Source organism: Oncorhynchus mykiss, chromosome 13, assembly GCF_013265735.2.
Source record: "Oncorhynchus mykiss isolate Arlee chromosome 13, USDA_OmykA_1.1, whole genome shotgun sequence".
Classification (NCBI taxonomy): domain Eukaryota; kingdom Metazoa; phylum Chordata; class Actinopteri; order Salmoniformes; family Salmonidae; genus Oncorhynchus; species Oncorhynchus mykiss.
In genome coordinates this window covers 43746882-43764711 of record NC_048577.1, presented here as the reverse complement: position 1 = coordinate 43764711, position 17830 = coordinate 43746882, and the positions used below count along the sequence as shown (strand labels likewise).

Genomic DNA, 17830 nt, shown 5'->3' with positions numbered 1-17830 from the left:
AATACTTTGTATTCCATAAGATCAAGTTGAGTTGAGTTTCAGTTTGCCTCATTCATTGTCCAGACCAAGAATGTGGTGCATACGGGAGTGTTTGGCATGAAATAAAGAATACGAAGCCATGACATATTGATGTTTAATGAAGCTGAGCATTGAAGCGGATCATGTTGATGCTGTAAAATGCCAGTGTCAGTAAAAGCCATGTTCACAAAAACAGATGCAGTCAAACATGTTGTCATGATCACTATTCCTTTAAAATAAGTTGAGATTGAAAACTTTGTGTTCACATGTGTATTTGTTTCAAAGGTCCAATAAATACATCAAAACGGAAATGTTTCACTTAAGTCAAAAATGACGAACTAAATGCACAATGAATTTGGTTTGAGTGTAATTGATCTTGCTTAAAAATAGCCATTCAACAAGTTTTGAAAAGAGAACAGGAAATTCTGTGCAAGGGAGCCAATACATTTGAATGCATCTGTTCAATCCAAACTCATAAAAGCTTGTCTCTTCATAGACCCATTAAACTCCTGCCATGTTAAGTTAAAGAGAAAACATAACTTCTTGATAAGTGAATATTCATAAAACCACACATTTCTTGGTACCCTCTGTTCCCTCAGAAAACCCACAATAGCAACATCTCAAAACACTGAGAATCCTTAGTGTAATAAGGTATGTGTCAACCAAGCCTCATGTTTTACCGAGTTGGAAACAGGTGGTTAAAGCTAAGCGATAGGTTTAAACTTCAGATTCACCTCATCACTAAAGACTGTTGAATAGGCTCATTCAGGTTGTGGATGATGACAATGATTGGCTATGACTGGGTCCTGGTTTAATAAAGACTTCACGTGGACCCTTGTTCCTACTGGACATTTTGGGCTCTATTCAATCCGTAGTGCTGAATATCTGCTTTTTGCGCTATTGACAATTTAAAGGCAATGTTCCCACGGTCGCCGAGACTGCATGTCAGCTCAACAGGAAATTACCCGTACATTTTTACACGATACGGGTTGAATCCAGCCCTTAGTGTCTCAAGACCAGCTGGTCCCGTTGTATTTGAGCTGCCCTTCGTGTGTACTATTAATCAGATCCTATGAGAAAGGTGGTGTGTCTACTCCTCAGCCTTTGGAAAGAGGTAAGTGAGTAACTCCAGCATCCCAGGACTGGTCCCTGCCATTTCTCTCTTCCCCCCCTTCAGAGGATTATATGTAAAGGTAAGGTCAGAGTTGGTCAGCTCATCAGAGACGTAACACTAGAGAGGACTGTGCACCTTTCAGCAAAACTTAATTTTCAGACATATCCACACAGTAATGTACCTGTACGGTTCTGTGAGCATACACACATCCATTTGTCATTTTGGTTGTTCTATACCACTCGATTTACTCAGGATGTTGAGCATTTCCACACCCAGAGAGATCATGGATATCTAAGTGAAAACTAAAAGAGCTAGCTTTGAGGTGAAGTGAGGGGACCTCATAAATAATTTAGCCTGGCCACTGGCGAAATGTACTTGCCTGTATGACAATATCATGGGATGAGATGTGGTTGGTTTTGAATGGCAAAGGAAATGTGAGGGACTGGTGCAATCAAGTGAACAGACCACAAGCGGACTCTTCATGACCGTCAGTTTAGGTTCCCTTTCCCCTCTTGCCTCAATACACCAACAAGTGCATCAAGGAGAATGTGCTTCCATTGCATCCAGCTACAGCATTAACAAGCTTAGATATGCATATCAATGACTTTGCACCTTAATTGAATGGCATCCACCTGTACACACAGACATGTACACACACACATGCCGCAAACCCTTCAGCCCCCTCCCTCCCGTTCCCAAAGCTCTTCTAAAATCTCAATATATATCTGCCCTAAACAAATCCCACACATTCCATTGGAATTCAAGTGGATTTCCTTATTCCTCTTTCACCCTTAGATCAACATGTAGCTTGTGAGACCCTCCCCCCCTCTGAAATGACCTGAAGATCGTTGCTCTACAGTGGGGTAGAGTCCTTGTGCTGGCCTGGAGAGGAGGGCAGGCCAGCGCCTCTCATTCATCCTCAAAGCCCTGGTTCAGGAGGAAGTTGGCAGCTAGGTTCTCGTTCTTTTCACAGGCAAAGTAGGCCTGGATCACCAGCGCCTCGGGGAAACCCAACGCTTTTAACTGAGACAGGAGAAGAAAAAAACATAACATTACTATTTCTCACCAGAAAGGTCACAATGTATGCATTTCTTGCTAGTCTCCTTGTCAGTTGAAGCCATCTTATGCCCTAAACAGTGCATTGAGAGGTCTTTAGCTCCCCTCACCCTCTCGATGGCTTCCTTCTCCTGAGGCGTGACCTGAATGTAGTTGACTGGAGCTCCCTCCTCCACTGCAGCACCCAGGTCCCCCACCTCAGGCACGTCTCCTACCTCCCCCGCCGGCTCATTCAGCATCTGGATGAACAGCTCCTGGTACTGGCTGATTTGCTGTTGTTGAGTTTTATCAATAGGGAAAGATAGGTAGACAGCAATCAGCAACAAGCAGAATATACATTGTGAAATCACAAAACCTGGGAGGTGTCACTATAGGGAGTGTGTGACGCAAGCTAGTATGAGTGGTGGTGCCATCAGTGTGTGTAGTGCATGGTGTATGTGTGTTACCTGTAGGAGCTGTGGGTTCTCCCGGCCCAGCTGTTGGAGCAGAGCTGGCAGCAGTGAGGGGTTCTGCTGGATCACCTGCCTCATGCTCTGGAACTGAGGCTGGGAACGCAGGAACTCCAGAGGGTTTTCTCCTGCAACACACACAGAGTATTTACAGAAGAGAACATGTTTATATAGATACAACACCTACTAGGGAAAATGCACATAAACCATTCCCATCTTTCCAACAATCTGATATGCAGTGCATTTGGAAAGTATTCAGACCACTTGACTTTTTCCACATGTTATGTTACAGCCGTATTCTAAAATTGATTAAATACATGTTTTCCTCATCAATCTCCACAGAATACCCCATATTGACAAAGTGAAAACAGGTTTTAGATTTTTTTTGCAAATAATTTTTCAGAACCTTTGCTATGAGACTTGAAATTGAGCTCAGGTGCATCCTGTTTCCATGGATCATCCTTGATGTTTCTACAACTTGATTGGAAAGGCACACACCTGTCTATATAAAAGGTCCCACAGTTGACAGTGCATGTCAGAGCAAAAACCAAGCCATGACGTCAAAGGAATTGTCCGTAGAGCTCCGAGACAGGATTGTGTCGATGCACAGATCTGGGAAAGAGTACCAAACAAGTTCTGCAGTATTAAAGGTCCCCAAGAACACAGTGTCCTCCATCATTCTTAAATGGATGAAGTTTTGAACCACCAAGACTCTTCCTAGAGCTGGCCGCCTGGCCAAACTGAGTAAACGGGGGAGAAGGGCCTTGGTCAGGGAGGTGACTAAGAAACCGATGGCCACTGACAGAGCTTCAGAGTTCCTCTGTGGAGATGGTTGTCCTTCTGGAAGATTCTCCCATCTCTGCAGCACTCCACCAATCAGGCATTTATGGGAGAGTGTCCAGACGGAAGCCACACCTCAGTAAAAGGCACACGACAGCCCACTTGGAGTTTGCCAAAAGGCACCTAAAGGACTCTCAGACCATGAGAAACAAGATTCTCTGGTCTGATGAAACCAAGATTAAAGAGATTATTGTGAACTACAGGAAAAGGAGGACCAAGCACGCCCCCATTCTCGTCGACGGAGCAGGTTAAGAGCTTCAAGTTCCTTGGTGTCCACATCAACAACAAACTGGAATGATCCAAACACACCAAGACAGTCGTGAAGAGTGCACAACAAAGCCTATCCCTTCTCAGGAAACTCAATATTTGGCATGGGTCCTGAGATCCTCAAAAGATTCTACAGCTGCAACATCGAGAGCAATTTCAAGTACTCTTTCCCAGATCTGTGCCTCGACCACAACTGGTTGCATCACTGCCTGGTACGGCAATTGCTCGGCCTCTGACCGCAAGGCACTACAGAGGGTAGTGCGTACGGCCCAGTACATCACTGGGGCTAAGCTTCCTGCCATCCAGGACCTCTACACCAGGCGGTGTCAGAGAAAGGCCCTAAGAATTGTCAAAGAACCCAGCCACCCCAGGCATAGACTGTTCTCTCTACTACCGCATGGCAAGCGGTACCGGAGTGCCAAGTCTGGGACAAAAAGGCTTCTCAACATTTTCTATCCCCAAGCCATAAGCCTCCTGAACAGGTAACCAAATGGCTACCCAGACTATTTGTACTCTTTTTACACTGCTGCTACGCTCTGTTTATCATATATGCATAGTCACTTTATCTATACATTCATGTACATACTACCTCAATTGGGCCGACCAACCAGTGCTCGCGCACATTGGCTAACCGGGCTATCTGCATTGTGGCCCGCCACCCCCTCTTTTACGCTACTGCTACTCACTGCTCATCATATATGCATAGTCACTTTAACCATACCTACATGTACATACTACCTCAATTAACCTGACTAACTGGTGTCTGTATGTAGCCTCGCTACTGTATATAGCCTGTCTTTTTACTGTTTTATATCTTTACCTACCTATTGTTCACCTAATACCTTTTTTGCACTATTGGTTAGAGCCGGTAAGTAAGCATTTCACTGTAAGGTCTACACCTGTTGTATTCAGCGCATGTGACAAATAAACTTTGATTTGAAGATTGAACTCTTTGGCCTGAATGCCAAGCGTCACGTCTGGAGGAAACCTGGTACCATCCCTACGGTGAAGCATGGTGGTGGAAGCATCATGCTGTGGGGATGTTTTTCAGCAGCAGGGACTGGGAGACTAGTAAGGATCAAGAGAAAGATGAACAGCGCAAAGTAGAGAGATCCTTGATGAACAGCGCTCTGGAGCAGGTTAGGACCACAGGACTGAAGGTTCACCTTCCAACAAGATAACGACCCTAGCATCATACCCAAGACGACTTGAGGCTGTATTCGCTGCCAAAGGTGCTTCAACAAAGTTCTGAGTAAAGGGTCTGAATATTTATGTAAATGTTATCTTTTTATTGTATTTATTAAAATCCTGTTTTTGCTTTGCTTTTGTGGGGTTTTGTGTGTAGATTGATCAGGGGGAAAAAACAAACATTTAATCAATTTTAGAATAAGGCTGTAATGTAACAAAACGTGGAAAAAGTAAAGTGGTCTGAAAACATTTCCAGAATGAACTGTACAGTAGATGTAATACTATAGCAGAGATACGGGCAGATGGACTCACCCTCAGCTACAGTAGGGGTCTCTGTGCCTGTGCGGGCAGATGCAGGAAGCTGTGCTGGGGGATTAGTCCCTTGGACCGGACTGCTAGGAATGCCCTGGAAACACACAGCAGCACATACTCTCACACACACAGTACTAACGGACAGGCTGGTTCTAAACTGAGGAGACATATAAAACTATTTTATAGCGTCACTGTGCTGTAATAGTGTTTTTGGTAAAAATGTAGTACACCAGTGTTAAACTGTATTCTGAAAGCTGATGTCACACAGTGCTGTTAAAGTTTCATCAAATATGGTGCCACGCTGTATAGTGTAATTTTGCATTCATGGTCTTTTTTGGGGCTATTGTTCAGTGTCATTTTGCAGAGTCATGGTGTATGGTGCCTGGTTGCACAGTATTGTGTATGCTAGGTAGTTGTGTGGTGTGTTGACGGTTCTCACAGTGAGGAGGTACTCCACAGCCCGATGGGGGTTGTTGAAGCTGGCCCGGAGAGCAGCTACCACTCTCTCCCTCTCATAACCCATAGACATTATCTCTGTCAGCATGGTCTCATACTCCGCTCCTGTCACTGACCAAAAGAAACAAGTTGTTAACCATCTACCCGAGTTACAATGGACAATATTTACACCCATGAACACATAGCTGCTAGAAGGCATCTTACAAATCCCCATGCTATCATCAATCTAGCAGATACATTCCACACTGCCACATAGCAAGGTCGAAGTCCATCACTCACCCAAGGCAGAGGAGGCATCTCCCCCCTGAACCTCCATACTGGGGTCAGAGCTGCAAACAGAACAACAGTGTCAAAAATCCGGTCAACCCATTCAAAAACATTCAGTGGTATATTGTATATTCTGCTGCCAATGACTGGAACGAACTGCAAAATTCTCTAAAGCTGGAGACTTATCTCCCTCACAAGCTTTAAGCACCAGCTGTCAGAGCAGCTCGCAGATCACTGCATCTGTACACAGCCCATCTGTAAATAGCCCATCCAACTACCTCATCCCCATACTGTATTTATTTATCTTGCTCCTTTGCACCCCAGTATCTCTACTTGCATATTCATCTTCTGCACATTCTACCATTCCAGTGTTTAATTGCTATATTGTAATTACTTTGCCACCATGGCCTATGTATTACCTTACCTCCCTGTTGTTGTATGTGTCTAACTGCTTTGCTTTATCTTGGTCAGGTCACAGTTGCAAATGAGACCTTGTTATCAAATAGCCTACCTGGTTAAATAAAAAAATAAAAAATTGTGGCCATAAATAATATGCCATTTAGCAAACGCTTTTGTCCAAAGCAACTTAGTCATGCGTGCATACATTTTACGTATGGGTTGTCCCGGGAAATGAACCCACTATCCTTGAGTTGCAAACACCATGCTCTACCAACTGAGCTACAGGGGGTGTCAGTAAGATGAAAAAACTAAGAAATGTTCAATGATGTTTAGGTCATATTTGTCCTACACAAAATGTGTCTATGTTAAGAGTTATGTAACACTCTACCCTCCTGAACAGGCCTGAAGCTTACTTTATTACTCTCTCCAATTTGGCAGACTGTCTACCATTTTTTTTTTTTCACCTTTATTTAACAGGTAGGCTAGTTGAGAACAAGTTCTCATTTACAACTGCGACCTGGCCAAGATAAAGCATAGCAGTGTGAACAGACAACACAGAGTTACACATGGAGTAAACAATTAACAAGTCAATAACACAGTAGAGAGAGAGAAAAAAAAAGTCTATATACATTGTGTGCAAAAGGCATGAGGAGGTAGGCGAATAATTACAATTTTGCAGATTAACACTGGAGTGATAAATGATCAGATGGTCATGTACAGGTAGAGATAATGGTGTGCAAAAGAGCAGAAAAGTAAATAAATATAAACAGTATGGGGATGAGGTAGGTAAAATTGGGTGGGCTATTTACCGATAGACTATGTACAGCTGCAGCGATCGGTTAGCTGCTCAGATAGCAGATGTTTGAAGTTGGTGAGGGAGATAAGTCTCCAACTTCAGCAATTTTTGCAATTCGTTCCAGTCACAGGCAGCAGAGAACTGGAACGAAAGGCGGCCAAATGAGGTGTTGGCTTTAGGGATGATCAGTGAGATAGCACGCGCTCCAGCAGGTGTACGGGTGGGTGTTGCCATCATGACCAGTTTCAACTATTCTGCCTTATTATTATTCGACCATGCTGGTCATTTATGAACATTTGAACATCTTGACCATGTTTTGTTATAATCTCCACCCGGCACAGCCAGAAGAGGACTGGCCACCCCACATAGCCTGGTTCCTCTCTAGGTTTCTTCCTAGGTTTTGGCCTTTCTAGGGAGTTTTTCCTAGCCACCGTGCTTCTTCACCTGCATTGCTTGCTGTTTGGGGTTTTAGGCTGGGTTTCTGTACAGCACTTTGAGATATCAGCTGATGTACGAAGGGCTATATAAAATAAATTTGATTGATTGATTGACCAGTGAACTGAGATAAGGCGGAGCTTTACCTAGCATGGACTTGTAGATGACCTGGAGCCAGTGGGTCTGGCGACGAATATGTAGCGAGGGCCAGCCGACTAGAGCATACAGGTCGCAGTGGTGGGTGGTATAAGGTGCTTTGGTAACAAAACGGATGGCACTGTGATAAACTGCATCCAGTTTGCCAAGTAGAGTATTGGAAGCTATTTTGTAGATGACATCGCCAAAGTCGAGGATCGGTAGGATAGTCAGTTTTACTAGGGTAAGTTTGGCGGCGTGAGTGAAGGAGGCTTTGTTGCGGAATAGAAAGACGACTCTAGATTTGATTTTAGATTGGAGATGTTTGATATGAGTCTGGAAGGAGAGTTTACAGTCTAGCCAGACACCTAGGTACTTATAGATAGGTTAATATCAGTTCTACGGCGGTCTTCTGTCTGCCTACCTGGCTGGAGCTGGGGGCTCTACGACTGTAGGTGTGGGCTCCTCTGGGGGGATAGGGATGGCTGCAGGGGCCGGGCCCGCAGACGACCCAGAGTCTTGGACAGGGGCCGTGGGTGCCTCTGAGGAAGGTGTTGATGCAGCTGTGGCAGACTTTGCCTAGTTCCAGAAGAGATATAAACAGGCTATTACTGTTATCTATGCAGACAATCATGTAACCGTCCTCCCCAGGTGGGTGCAGCTCATTAAAGAGTCCAAGTAAAATGGATTAGGGAAATGTACCTTCGATACCATAACTACAACGAAATTCTTCTCGTCAATTTTGTAGTCTTTAATAGGCGTGTCATCTTGCAGGATTTTGCCAGCATATATGAGCTTTTGTCCAGACACTGGGAAGTTATCTTTTCCCCTCTCTGCTTCTATCTTCTCCTTCAGTGCCTTCACCTGTAGAAACCAAAAATAAGCTTTTCAGCCTTGCTTTAATTGTTAAACACAGTGCAACCCAAAAGTTGCTCGCTAACACTGACTTTAAATTGCACAACTTTTTACATTGCGGTTTACCTTACATTATGTAGCTAGCTAGATAGTTATTTTCACTCTTTATGACCTAGCTAGTCTGCTAGAATATTGCTAATTTATCGTCCAACTGGACACGCATCATCAATAACTAAAATAGATAACGTAGCTAGCTAGTAATATGGCTGTCTAGCTAACGCTAGATAGTTAGCTAAAGCTGACATTGACGTGATGAGGGATAACTAACGTTAGCTAGTCATGTAGCAAGCTAGCTGATGCTTGAGCGGATAATAACGTACCTAGCTAGCTAATAATGAGACTCAACATTAGATTAGCAAATTGACACACATTAGCTTGCAAGCTAACTAGCTCAGAACTAGCTAGTTAGCTAATGCTAGGGGTGTCAATAACATCTAGCTAGCTAGCGTTAGCCTATGTAAATTGTATTATCCGAATTTATAATCTGGGACCAATTCATTGTGTTTCGTGCAAATAACACAAATTATAGTTAGCCAAGCGGGTTAGATAAAACGCACACAGCTGGCATTATTATGAACAAATGGGCACTTACCGTTTGATCTGGGTCTATGTCGATTTGAATGGTCTGCTGTTGCAGTGTCTTTAACGTGATTTGCATTGTTGCAGTAGCTAACACTATTTCGCCCTTGCGCTTCAATTACAGCTGTTTTAAAATATTCACAAGTAAAACAGAAATTACATTTAACCACAAGTTCAAGCAAGATAATATTTATCCATGACCATGAGATGTGTCCATGAGCACTCAGCAAATCGCCATCTTTGATGACCCCAAACTCAGAAGTAGGTGCAGTGTAACGGTTGGCTGTCCAATTTGCAGCATCGAGCGCTCTCTGAGTCTGATAGCTACAACCACTAACTGGTCAATCAAATGAAAATCCCGGTGTAATCACACACCAACGGTGCCAGTTTATCCAGGTGGTAGTAGAATCTACAATCTACTCTGCGAGAACAAATGATGCTTTGCATTTATGTCATGATCTGTTGACAGTTGTGACTGGTGTGGTAGTGACCAACTGGGTTTACAGAACAGCAAATATACAACAAATGTACTAACGTTAGTATTTTTGTTTAGTTTACAGTCACTAGGCAGAGTGGCAACTTTTCAATGAGGTACGGTCAGAGATGAATAGATCCATCTGTGTTAAGGTGCTCCTAACAGTATACGCTGATGAAGACAGCTTGTCGGTCGGAAAGGTTGGATATTAGGTTATTAAATTATTGAGTCTGCGCTAGAGTGTGCAGCTCTCCCTTTCTTTTTCAAAGGTCCTCCTAAAAACCATTGCAAAGCTACGTTCGATCTGTATCAGATCAGCGTCAACTTCTGTGAACGTGTGAATGTAGGCCACTTGGCCAATAAAAGTTGTTTTGATTCTGATAGACAGTAACGTTACTTCGAATGTCCTAGCTTCTTCCCATATCCCATACAATCACGCGTCAGTGGCCCAGGGAGCGTGGGATAAAGATAAAAAACAGGTGTATTGTCAAGAACCTAGTTATTTTGTATATTTTATGAAATAGGAATAACTCTGAATACACGATACATTCATTTTGTAAATTATTTTTCAACATTTTGGTGTGTGTGATTTGTTGGCTATTTACGCTGGTAACGCGTAGACAGGCGCATCATAATTTGGTTTATGACATCACAATGTGAAATAGGCAACATATTTTGATGTTCTGCAAACTAAGGCATAGTCTACAAATACACTGAAATGGGATGTTTGTGTTGCTGTAAAAAGGTATATGTCTATTCTGGGCTAGAATTTGTCTAATTCTGTTACAATTTAGAGTATATTCTATTCTTTTCAGCTATTCCTAGTTGTTTCATTGTCTATTTATGTGTCCCAAATGGCAGAATTAGGGACAGAGGGTATAACTGTATGGTTACAATGGTTTTATTTTTCTAAACATGTATATTTGCTAATTGTTAGCCTATGATACAGAATTCAATATGATTGGGCGACGAGTTCTTTATTTTATGGTCAGATCATGTGGTTTGGGTGTGACATTTGCTGCTAGTTCAAATATAACATATATAATGTTTCTCCAAACAGAAAAAGAAGTGCAGAGTTCGCCTCGGGATTGGGAGCCGCTGTCCATCGCCGTTCCCAATCCCACCCAAACTGACGTCATTGGATGCCAGCATGGTAACTGCGTCAGTTTGGAAAAACCGGGAGAAGAAGAACGTAAAGGATCAACTTGATTCTTCCTTTGTCTCTTCTTTCCATTTGAAACCGTCTACAACATCTCTGACGCCCCTCGACCCCTTGTCTGGCCGAACACCAATCGGCACTCCATCCCCCTCACCCCCTGGATCCCCTGCCAGATCCCCTCCAACTCTCTCCAAGATCTTCGGCCTCTCTTCACTCTCCTCTCTCCACATGTAATATCTCTCTTCTTCTTCTTCTTCAGTGGAAGGGTCACAGACCTCCTCCCCTTTTAGTGCTTCTTCTGTTTCCCTGGCAGTCTCAACTCAGTTTTCCTCCTCTGCCACTCTCCCCAGTCCTGCCTGCCCTTCCTCCACAACCCACGTCTCCTCCCCTGCCCCCCAGTCTTGCTCTCCAAATCCCCTGGACCAGCATGGAGAGACCAACAAAGACAGTGAGACTGCCAGGTACTGCAGCCTGATATCACATTTCATGCCAACCAACACCATTAAATTGAAATGAAAAAGCCAATATAATATAGCTAACCTAATGCATATGTCTGTGTGTCTTTACAGAGATCTTATGAGCTCTGAGGTCAAAGAGGTGGGGGCAGTTGTTCCACAGACAAAGAGAATGGTACCCCTATTTGCTGGCATCGCAGGTCTGTAAACGGGTGCCATTTTTTGGTGCTATTTTTCTCAATTCATCTTTGACAAAGCTTCTCTCTTACCGCTCTCCGTCTCTCTGTCTCTCTCTGCAGAGGCCTCCATTGACCTGAGGACTTCCTCTGTCTCCTTGGAGAGGTAAGTACTGTAGACAATAGCCACCTTCATCTCACTCAACTCTACATAAGAGTGGTCACTCACACCATGACATGGTAAGGAATATATGTATGCCTGTACATTAAAACAGTGTTCAAACAGACCGATTGGTGTTGAGCTACTGCTACTGAGGCCTCTACCCTGTCTCTCTTCCTCCAGGCCATTGGTCAGGTCTCGGGAAGCCATTGCTCGCCTCCCCAACCTGTTCAGCAAGAGTAGCACCCAGCTGGGGGAGCAGAGCTGCACAGACGAGGGTGAAGACAACACCAAGCTCCTCGGGTAAAACACACACACACACACACACACACACACACACACACACACACACACACACACACACACACACACACACACACACACACACACACACACACACACACACACACACACACACACACACACACACACATACACACACCTACTCTTATCTCGGAGCTCTGCTTTTTGTTTTAAATTATTCCGTGTGGTACTCAGAGTTATCTTGTGTTCATGCCTTACAAATACATTCATTAGTTTACCTTTGGTCCACAGTTCAGATATTAGTGTGTAACTGATGGCTTCTTTCCCACAGGTTGCCTAATATAGGCAACACCTGCTTCATGAACTCTGCTCTGCAGTGCCTGCTGGGGCTGCCAGCATTTTGCAGAGACATTCTGAGACAGCAGAATATCTGGAGTTCCTCCCCCTCCTCTAAACTGCTATGGTATACAGCCTCGCTCTCACCCTCCTGTCCCACCTGTACACACACTGACCCACCCACCTAGACGCTTATAGTTACAGTACACAAGTTCCGCCTCAATGTATGTGTCAGTGGAGGCTGCTGAGGGGAGGACGGCTCGTAATGATGTCTGAAATGGAGCAAATGTAATGGCATCAAACACATGGAAACCATATGTTTGATGTATTTGATAGCATTCCACTGATTCCGAACCAGCCATTACCACGAACCCGTCCTCCCCAATTAAGGTGCCATCAACCTCCTTTGGTATGTATGTATGTATGTATGTATGTATGTATGTATGTATGTATGTATGTATGTATATATGTATCTATGTATGTATGTATATATGTATGTATCTATGTATGTATGTATGTATGTATGTATGTATGTATGTATGTATGTATGTATGTATGTATGTATTTATATATGTATGTATGTATGTATGTATGTATGTATGTATGTATGTATTTATATATGTATGTATGTATGTATCTATCTATCTATGTATATATGTATTTATGTATGTATGTATGTATATATGTATCTATGTATGTATGTATATATGTATCTATGTATGTATGTATATATGTATCTATGTATGTATGTATATATGTATCTATGTATGTATGTATGTATTTATATATGTATGTACGTATGTATCTATCTATCTATGTATGTATGTATATATGTATCTATGTATGTATGTATATATGTATCTATGTATGTATGTATATATGTATCTATGTATGTATGTATGTATGTATGTATCTATGTATGTATGTATATATGTATCTATGTATGTATGTATGTATGTATATATGTATCTATGTATGTATGTATATATGTATCTACATATGGGACATATGTAGATATAATCTATGGATTTCACGACTGAGCAAGGGTGCAGCCATGGGTGGGGCTGGGAGGGCATAGGCCCACCTACTGGGGAGTTAGGCCCAGCCGATCAGAATGATATTTCCCCACAAAAGGGCTTTATTACAGACAGAAATACTCCTCAGCACCCCCTCAGACGATGCCGCAGGTGAAGAAGCTGAATGTGGAGGTCCTGGGCTTGTGTGGTTACACGTGGTCTACGGTTGGGAGGCCGGTTGGACATACTGCTAAATTCTCTAAAACAATGTTGGAGATGGCTTATGGTATAGAAATGAACATTCAATTCTCTGGCAACAGCTCTGGTGGAGATTCCTGCTGTCAGCATGCCACTTGCACACTCCCTCAAAACCTGAGACATCTGTGGTATTGTGTTGTGTAACAAAACTGCACATTTTAGAGTGGCCTTTTATTGTCCTCAGCACAAAGTGCACCCTTGATGATCATGCTGCTTAATCAGCTTCTTGATATGCCACCTGTCAGGTGGATGGATTATCTTGGCAAAGGATAAATGCTCACTAACAGATATGCAAACAAATCTGTGCACAGAAATAAGCTTTTTTGTGTGTATGGAAAATGTATGGGATCTTTTATTTCAGCTCATGAAACATGGGACCAACACTTCACGTGTTGCATTTATATTTTTGTTCAGTATACTGTATGTATGTATGTATGTATGGATGTATGTATGGATGGATGGATGGATATTGTCCTTCGTACACTCTTAGTGCCTCATATGATTTTTAAGATAAAACCACACCCAACTCAGCTTCTGATTAACACCAGAGATGATTTCCTGTCACAGTCAGGAATCAGTTGAATCATATTTGATCAGAGGCTAAAGTAGAAGCACAGAGCTAATCTGTGGCCAAGGTGAGAGAGTGAAACCTGAATGCATGCTCTTTGTCTCCCTCCACAGCTGCTTTGCTGAGTTACATCAGGCCAGGCTTTCTGGAGGCACTGTTAATGCTAAGAACAAGGAAAATAAGAAAATCCTTCAAACAGTCAAGCGCTGTCTTTCCGTTGTCAATGAGGACTATGAGGAAGACTATGAACAGGTAAGATATTATTTGCTAAAAGACTCACTTAACAATAAACCTGGGACACGTGACAGTGTTTTTCCTCAGCTCTGTTTCAGTTGTAGTTGTTGATGTATTTTCTGCTTCTTTCCCATTCTTCTCTTAGGATGCCCATGAATGTGTGTTGCTCCTCCTCTTTCAGCTGAAGGAGGAGGGTATGGCATTAAAGGGCTCACCAGAGCCATACACCTGCCCCGTGAAGCAGTTAGAATTCAAGCTGAAGACTTCCCGTACCTGCACCAGGTAACAGCTGTCATTTGTATACGGTGTACCTTGATGTCGTCATCACATTTGTGAAGAGGTTTAATGTCAGCATAACATGCAGGATACAGAGGTAAAGCATTAAGATAGTGTGTAGAGGGATCAAAAGGTTTGTGTTGAATAGTTGATGCATTTCTCTCCGTACTTCTGAAGCTGTGGAGTTATAGTGTATGGTCAGGAGGATTACAATCACTTGTCCCTGAGCCTGAGCCATTACCTGCCACACAGCCTGGACCTCTACTTTAAGGTCAGCGCTTAGCTTAAACCAATAGTTAGTATGTCAAGGAACACTATCATTAATGTCATAATGTTCATAATTGTATTGCTATCCTTTGTCACCTAGCCATCTGCGTTAGAGTGTGCATGCAGGGTGTGCTCAGGCAGCATGGCATCTGTGACTAGGCACTTCCTCACGCTGCCCCGGTGAGTCCCCCCATCATCATCTCAGATTACAATTGACAGTCCTGATCTAACTCACCAAACTGGGTTATTGATTTGAGTACAAGACTGATTCCTTTGTCTGTGTGAATGCCTACCTGGTCGTCTGTGTCTGTCTGTGTGAATGCCTGCCTGGTCGTCCGTCCATCCGCCCGCCCACCCGCCCGCCCGCCCGCCCGCCTGCCTGCCTGTCTGCCTGTCTCTGAGCAGGGTCCTAATGCTTCATATCAAGCGATTTACTGCAGGCAACTGGGAGCCAGAGAAGGTGGATGATCCCATGTCCATCCCTGCAGAAATAACCCTCCCAGCCGTATGTGGGAAGACAGCCCATGTCCAGTATGGAGCCAGGTTGGTTTACACTCTGTTTGGGGACATTGCACATTGAGTAGCCAACACACACCATGATTTTCACATACTAGATATTTATTTTCAATGCCATCAATTTACACAGGGCAAGCTCCCTGGGGAAAAACAACATGGACAACACACCTGCAAACTCCCCGAAAGGCACCCTTGATAGACCAGGTAGGACATTGTGTTACTGACATCATGCATAATACCCTCTCATGAAACAGGACTGTTGAGGAAAGCAAGTCGGAAGCTGAAGTTAAGAGTATATTTGTTGATAGGTTTCCAATTCACTTTCTGGTTTGTATTTACACTATATTTGATATACCCCCACCAGCTTCAAATTCCTCTGACCAGCTAGAGAAACCAGCTGACAGTGAGGAAAAGCAGCAGGCAGCCGCTGTGGTGAGGAGAGAGAGAGAGGGAAAAATAAATAACAGATAATTAGATCCAGTTGAGATAGTGGGCGGATCAAGATAAGGCAGTTATAGAAGGCACCCCTATCCTGTAGACAAAATAACAATCCTATTATTAAATGTGTTTCCTTGCAGAGACACCAGCCAGACAATATCTACAAATTGTCAAGTGTGATCTCACATCTGGGAGACAACATGTATACAGGTATGCAGGCATGCAGGTATGCAGGCACGCAGGTATGCAGGCACGCACACACAATTATGAAAGCTTAATGTACACTCTATTTTGTTTCCCTTGTTCCCTAGGCCACTACATCAGTGATGTTTTGGACAGCCGTGGCAGTGGGTGGCTCTGCCTGGATGACGCACATGTCTTGAGGACAGATGAGGCCACTGTGCTGAAGGCAATTGCACAGACTGCCTACATCCTGTTCTATGTCTGCAGGTAAGGCTCTAGGCCACAAATTTGAGAAAAATGTCACAAATGGAGTCAATGACGACAATCAGTCATCAAGAAGAAAAAAAAGTGTTTACCAAAGCTAGAAAGATGATTCATTGACCACGCATTAAGAGTTATCCCTTTCACCTGTAATCCCTCTGTATGTGTTATTTTTCAGACATTGTGTCACACCCTGACCTTAGTATTCTTTGTTTTCCTTGTCATGTTGGTTAGGTCAGGGTGTGACATGGGTGATGTATGTGTTTTTGTCTTATCTAGGGTTTTTTGTATGTTTATGGGGCTGTTTTCCTTTCTAGGTAAATTGTACGTCTATGGTTGCCTAGATTGGTTCTCAATTAGAGGCAGCTGTCTATCGTTGTCTCTGATTGGGAACCATATTTAGGCAGCCATATTCTGTGGGCATTTTGTGGGTGATTGTCTATGTTAGTTGCTTGTGTCAGCACAGTTCTTATTACAGCTTCACGGTCGTTATTCGTTTATTGTTTTGTATTCAGTGTTCAGTGCTTTCTTTAATTAAAACATCATCTAGCCACCACTTCTTACGACGATCCTGACACATTGTATGTACATGTAAGATCTCCCTGTCATTTCTCATTGTAGTGGAGCAGGTGAAGGAGACCAGGCACCTCACTACCAGGAGAAGCACCAGGAGAACCCATCATTAAACTCAGGGAGAGGCACAGCACTCAGGGACCACCTGGAGTAGCACCTACCACACACCAAGAAACATCAGATGAATCGAATTAGGCTGCCCTACACCACCATCAACTGCCTTAGAATACCATAAAGCTGCTCTAGACCACCATCAGTCTACCCTACTCCACCATCAAGCTGCCCTACTCCACCATCAAGCTGCCCTACACCACCATCAAGCTGCCCTACACCACCATCAAGCTGCCCTAGGCCACCATCAAGCTGCCCTAGACCACCATCAAGCTGCCCTAGACCACCATCAAGCTGCCCTAGACCACCATCAAGCTGCCCTAGACCACCATCAAGCTGCCCTAGACCACCATCAAGCTGCCCTAGACCACCATCAAGCCGCCCTACACCACCATCAAGCTGCCCTACACCACCATCAAGCTGCCCTACACCACCATCAAGCTGCCCTAGACCACCATCAGACTATCCTAGACCACCAGGACATCAGGCTGCCCTAGACCACCTAGACACCAAGCTGCCCTAGACCACCAGGGTGCCCTAGACCACCAGGCTGCCTTAGACCACCAGGACACCCTAGGCTACCAGAACACCAGGGTTCACTAGACCACCTGGACATCAGGCTGCCCTAGACCACCAGGCTGCCCTAGACCACCAGAATAAACAGCTTACACCACAAAGCATTTACCCACTCTAGGCCATCTACTGTATGTTTACAATTATATAAATATAAAACATCTCACCGACCTAGTGCAATTAATGTTATTTTACTGTACATGGTAGTGAATAAATGTACCTACAGTGCATTCAGAAAGTATTCAGATCCCTTGACTTTTTCCACATTTAGTTAAGTTACAGCCTTATTCTAAAATGGATTAATT

The 17830-nt window shown here is 43.6% G+C and overlaps 3 protein-coding genes across 4 annotated transcripts; 2 read left to right on the top strand and 1 right to left on the bottom strand.

Annotated features, from left to right (window-relative positions):
• Positions 1 to 116: 116 nt before the first annotated feature.
• On the bottom strand, positions 117 to 9510 carry LOC110486472 (UV excision repair protein RAD23 homolog A). Of its 2 annotated transcripts, none has more exons than XM_036941189.1 (9): positions 9240 to 9510; positions 8435 to 8596; positions 8157 to 8311; positions 5980 to 6029; positions 5684 to 5805; positions 5245 to 5338; positions 2635 to 2765; positions 2299 to 2460; positions 117 to 2155 (listed from the first exon to the last, which is right to left on the bottom strand). In XM_036941189.1, the coding sequence occupies exons 1-9, from the start codon at positions 9303 to 9305 to the stop codon at positions 2042 to 2044; spliced, it is 1056 nt and encodes a 351-aa protein (XP_036797084.1). In that variant the 5' UTR covers positions 9306 to 9510; the 3' UTR covers positions 117 to 2041. The 2 variants fall into 2 exon arrangements, with proteins under 2 accessions (XP_036797084.1, XP_021413774.2); XM_021558099.2 differs by having other exon boundaries at positions 5684 to 5811; positions 9240 to 9508.
• Positions 9511 to 11408: 1898 nt separating this feature from the next.
• Positions 11409 to 12582, top strand: LOC118938309 (ubiquitin carboxyl-terminal hydrolase 37-like). The gene is made up of 4 exons (XM_036941190.1): positions 11409 to 11515; positions 11615 to 11657; positions 11835 to 11954; positions 12247 to 12582. Exons 1-4 carry the CDS (start codon positions 11410 to 11412, stop codon positions 12437 to 12439), a joined length of 462 nt encoding a protein of 153 aa, XP_036797085.1. The 5' UTR covers position 11409; the 3' UTR covers positions 12440 to 12582.
• Positions 12583 to 14009: 1427 nt separating this feature from the next.
• LOC110486471 (ubiquitin carboxyl-terminal hydrolase 37) lies at positions 14010 to 17184 on the top strand. The gene is made up of 9 exons (XM_036942624.1): positions 14010 to 14345; positions 14473 to 14609; positions 14781 to 14874; positions 14971 to 15050; positions 15276 to 15413; positions 15517 to 15590; positions 15965 to 16034; positions 16136 to 16274; positions 16890 to 17184. Exons 1-8 carry the CDS (start codon positions 14184 to 14186, stop codon positions 16149 to 16151), a joined length of 771 nt encoding a protein of 256 aa, XP_036798519.1. The 5' UTR covers positions 14010 to 14183; the 3' UTR covers positions 16152 to 16274; positions 16890 to 17184.
• Positions 17185 to 17830: the final 646 nt, after the last annotated feature.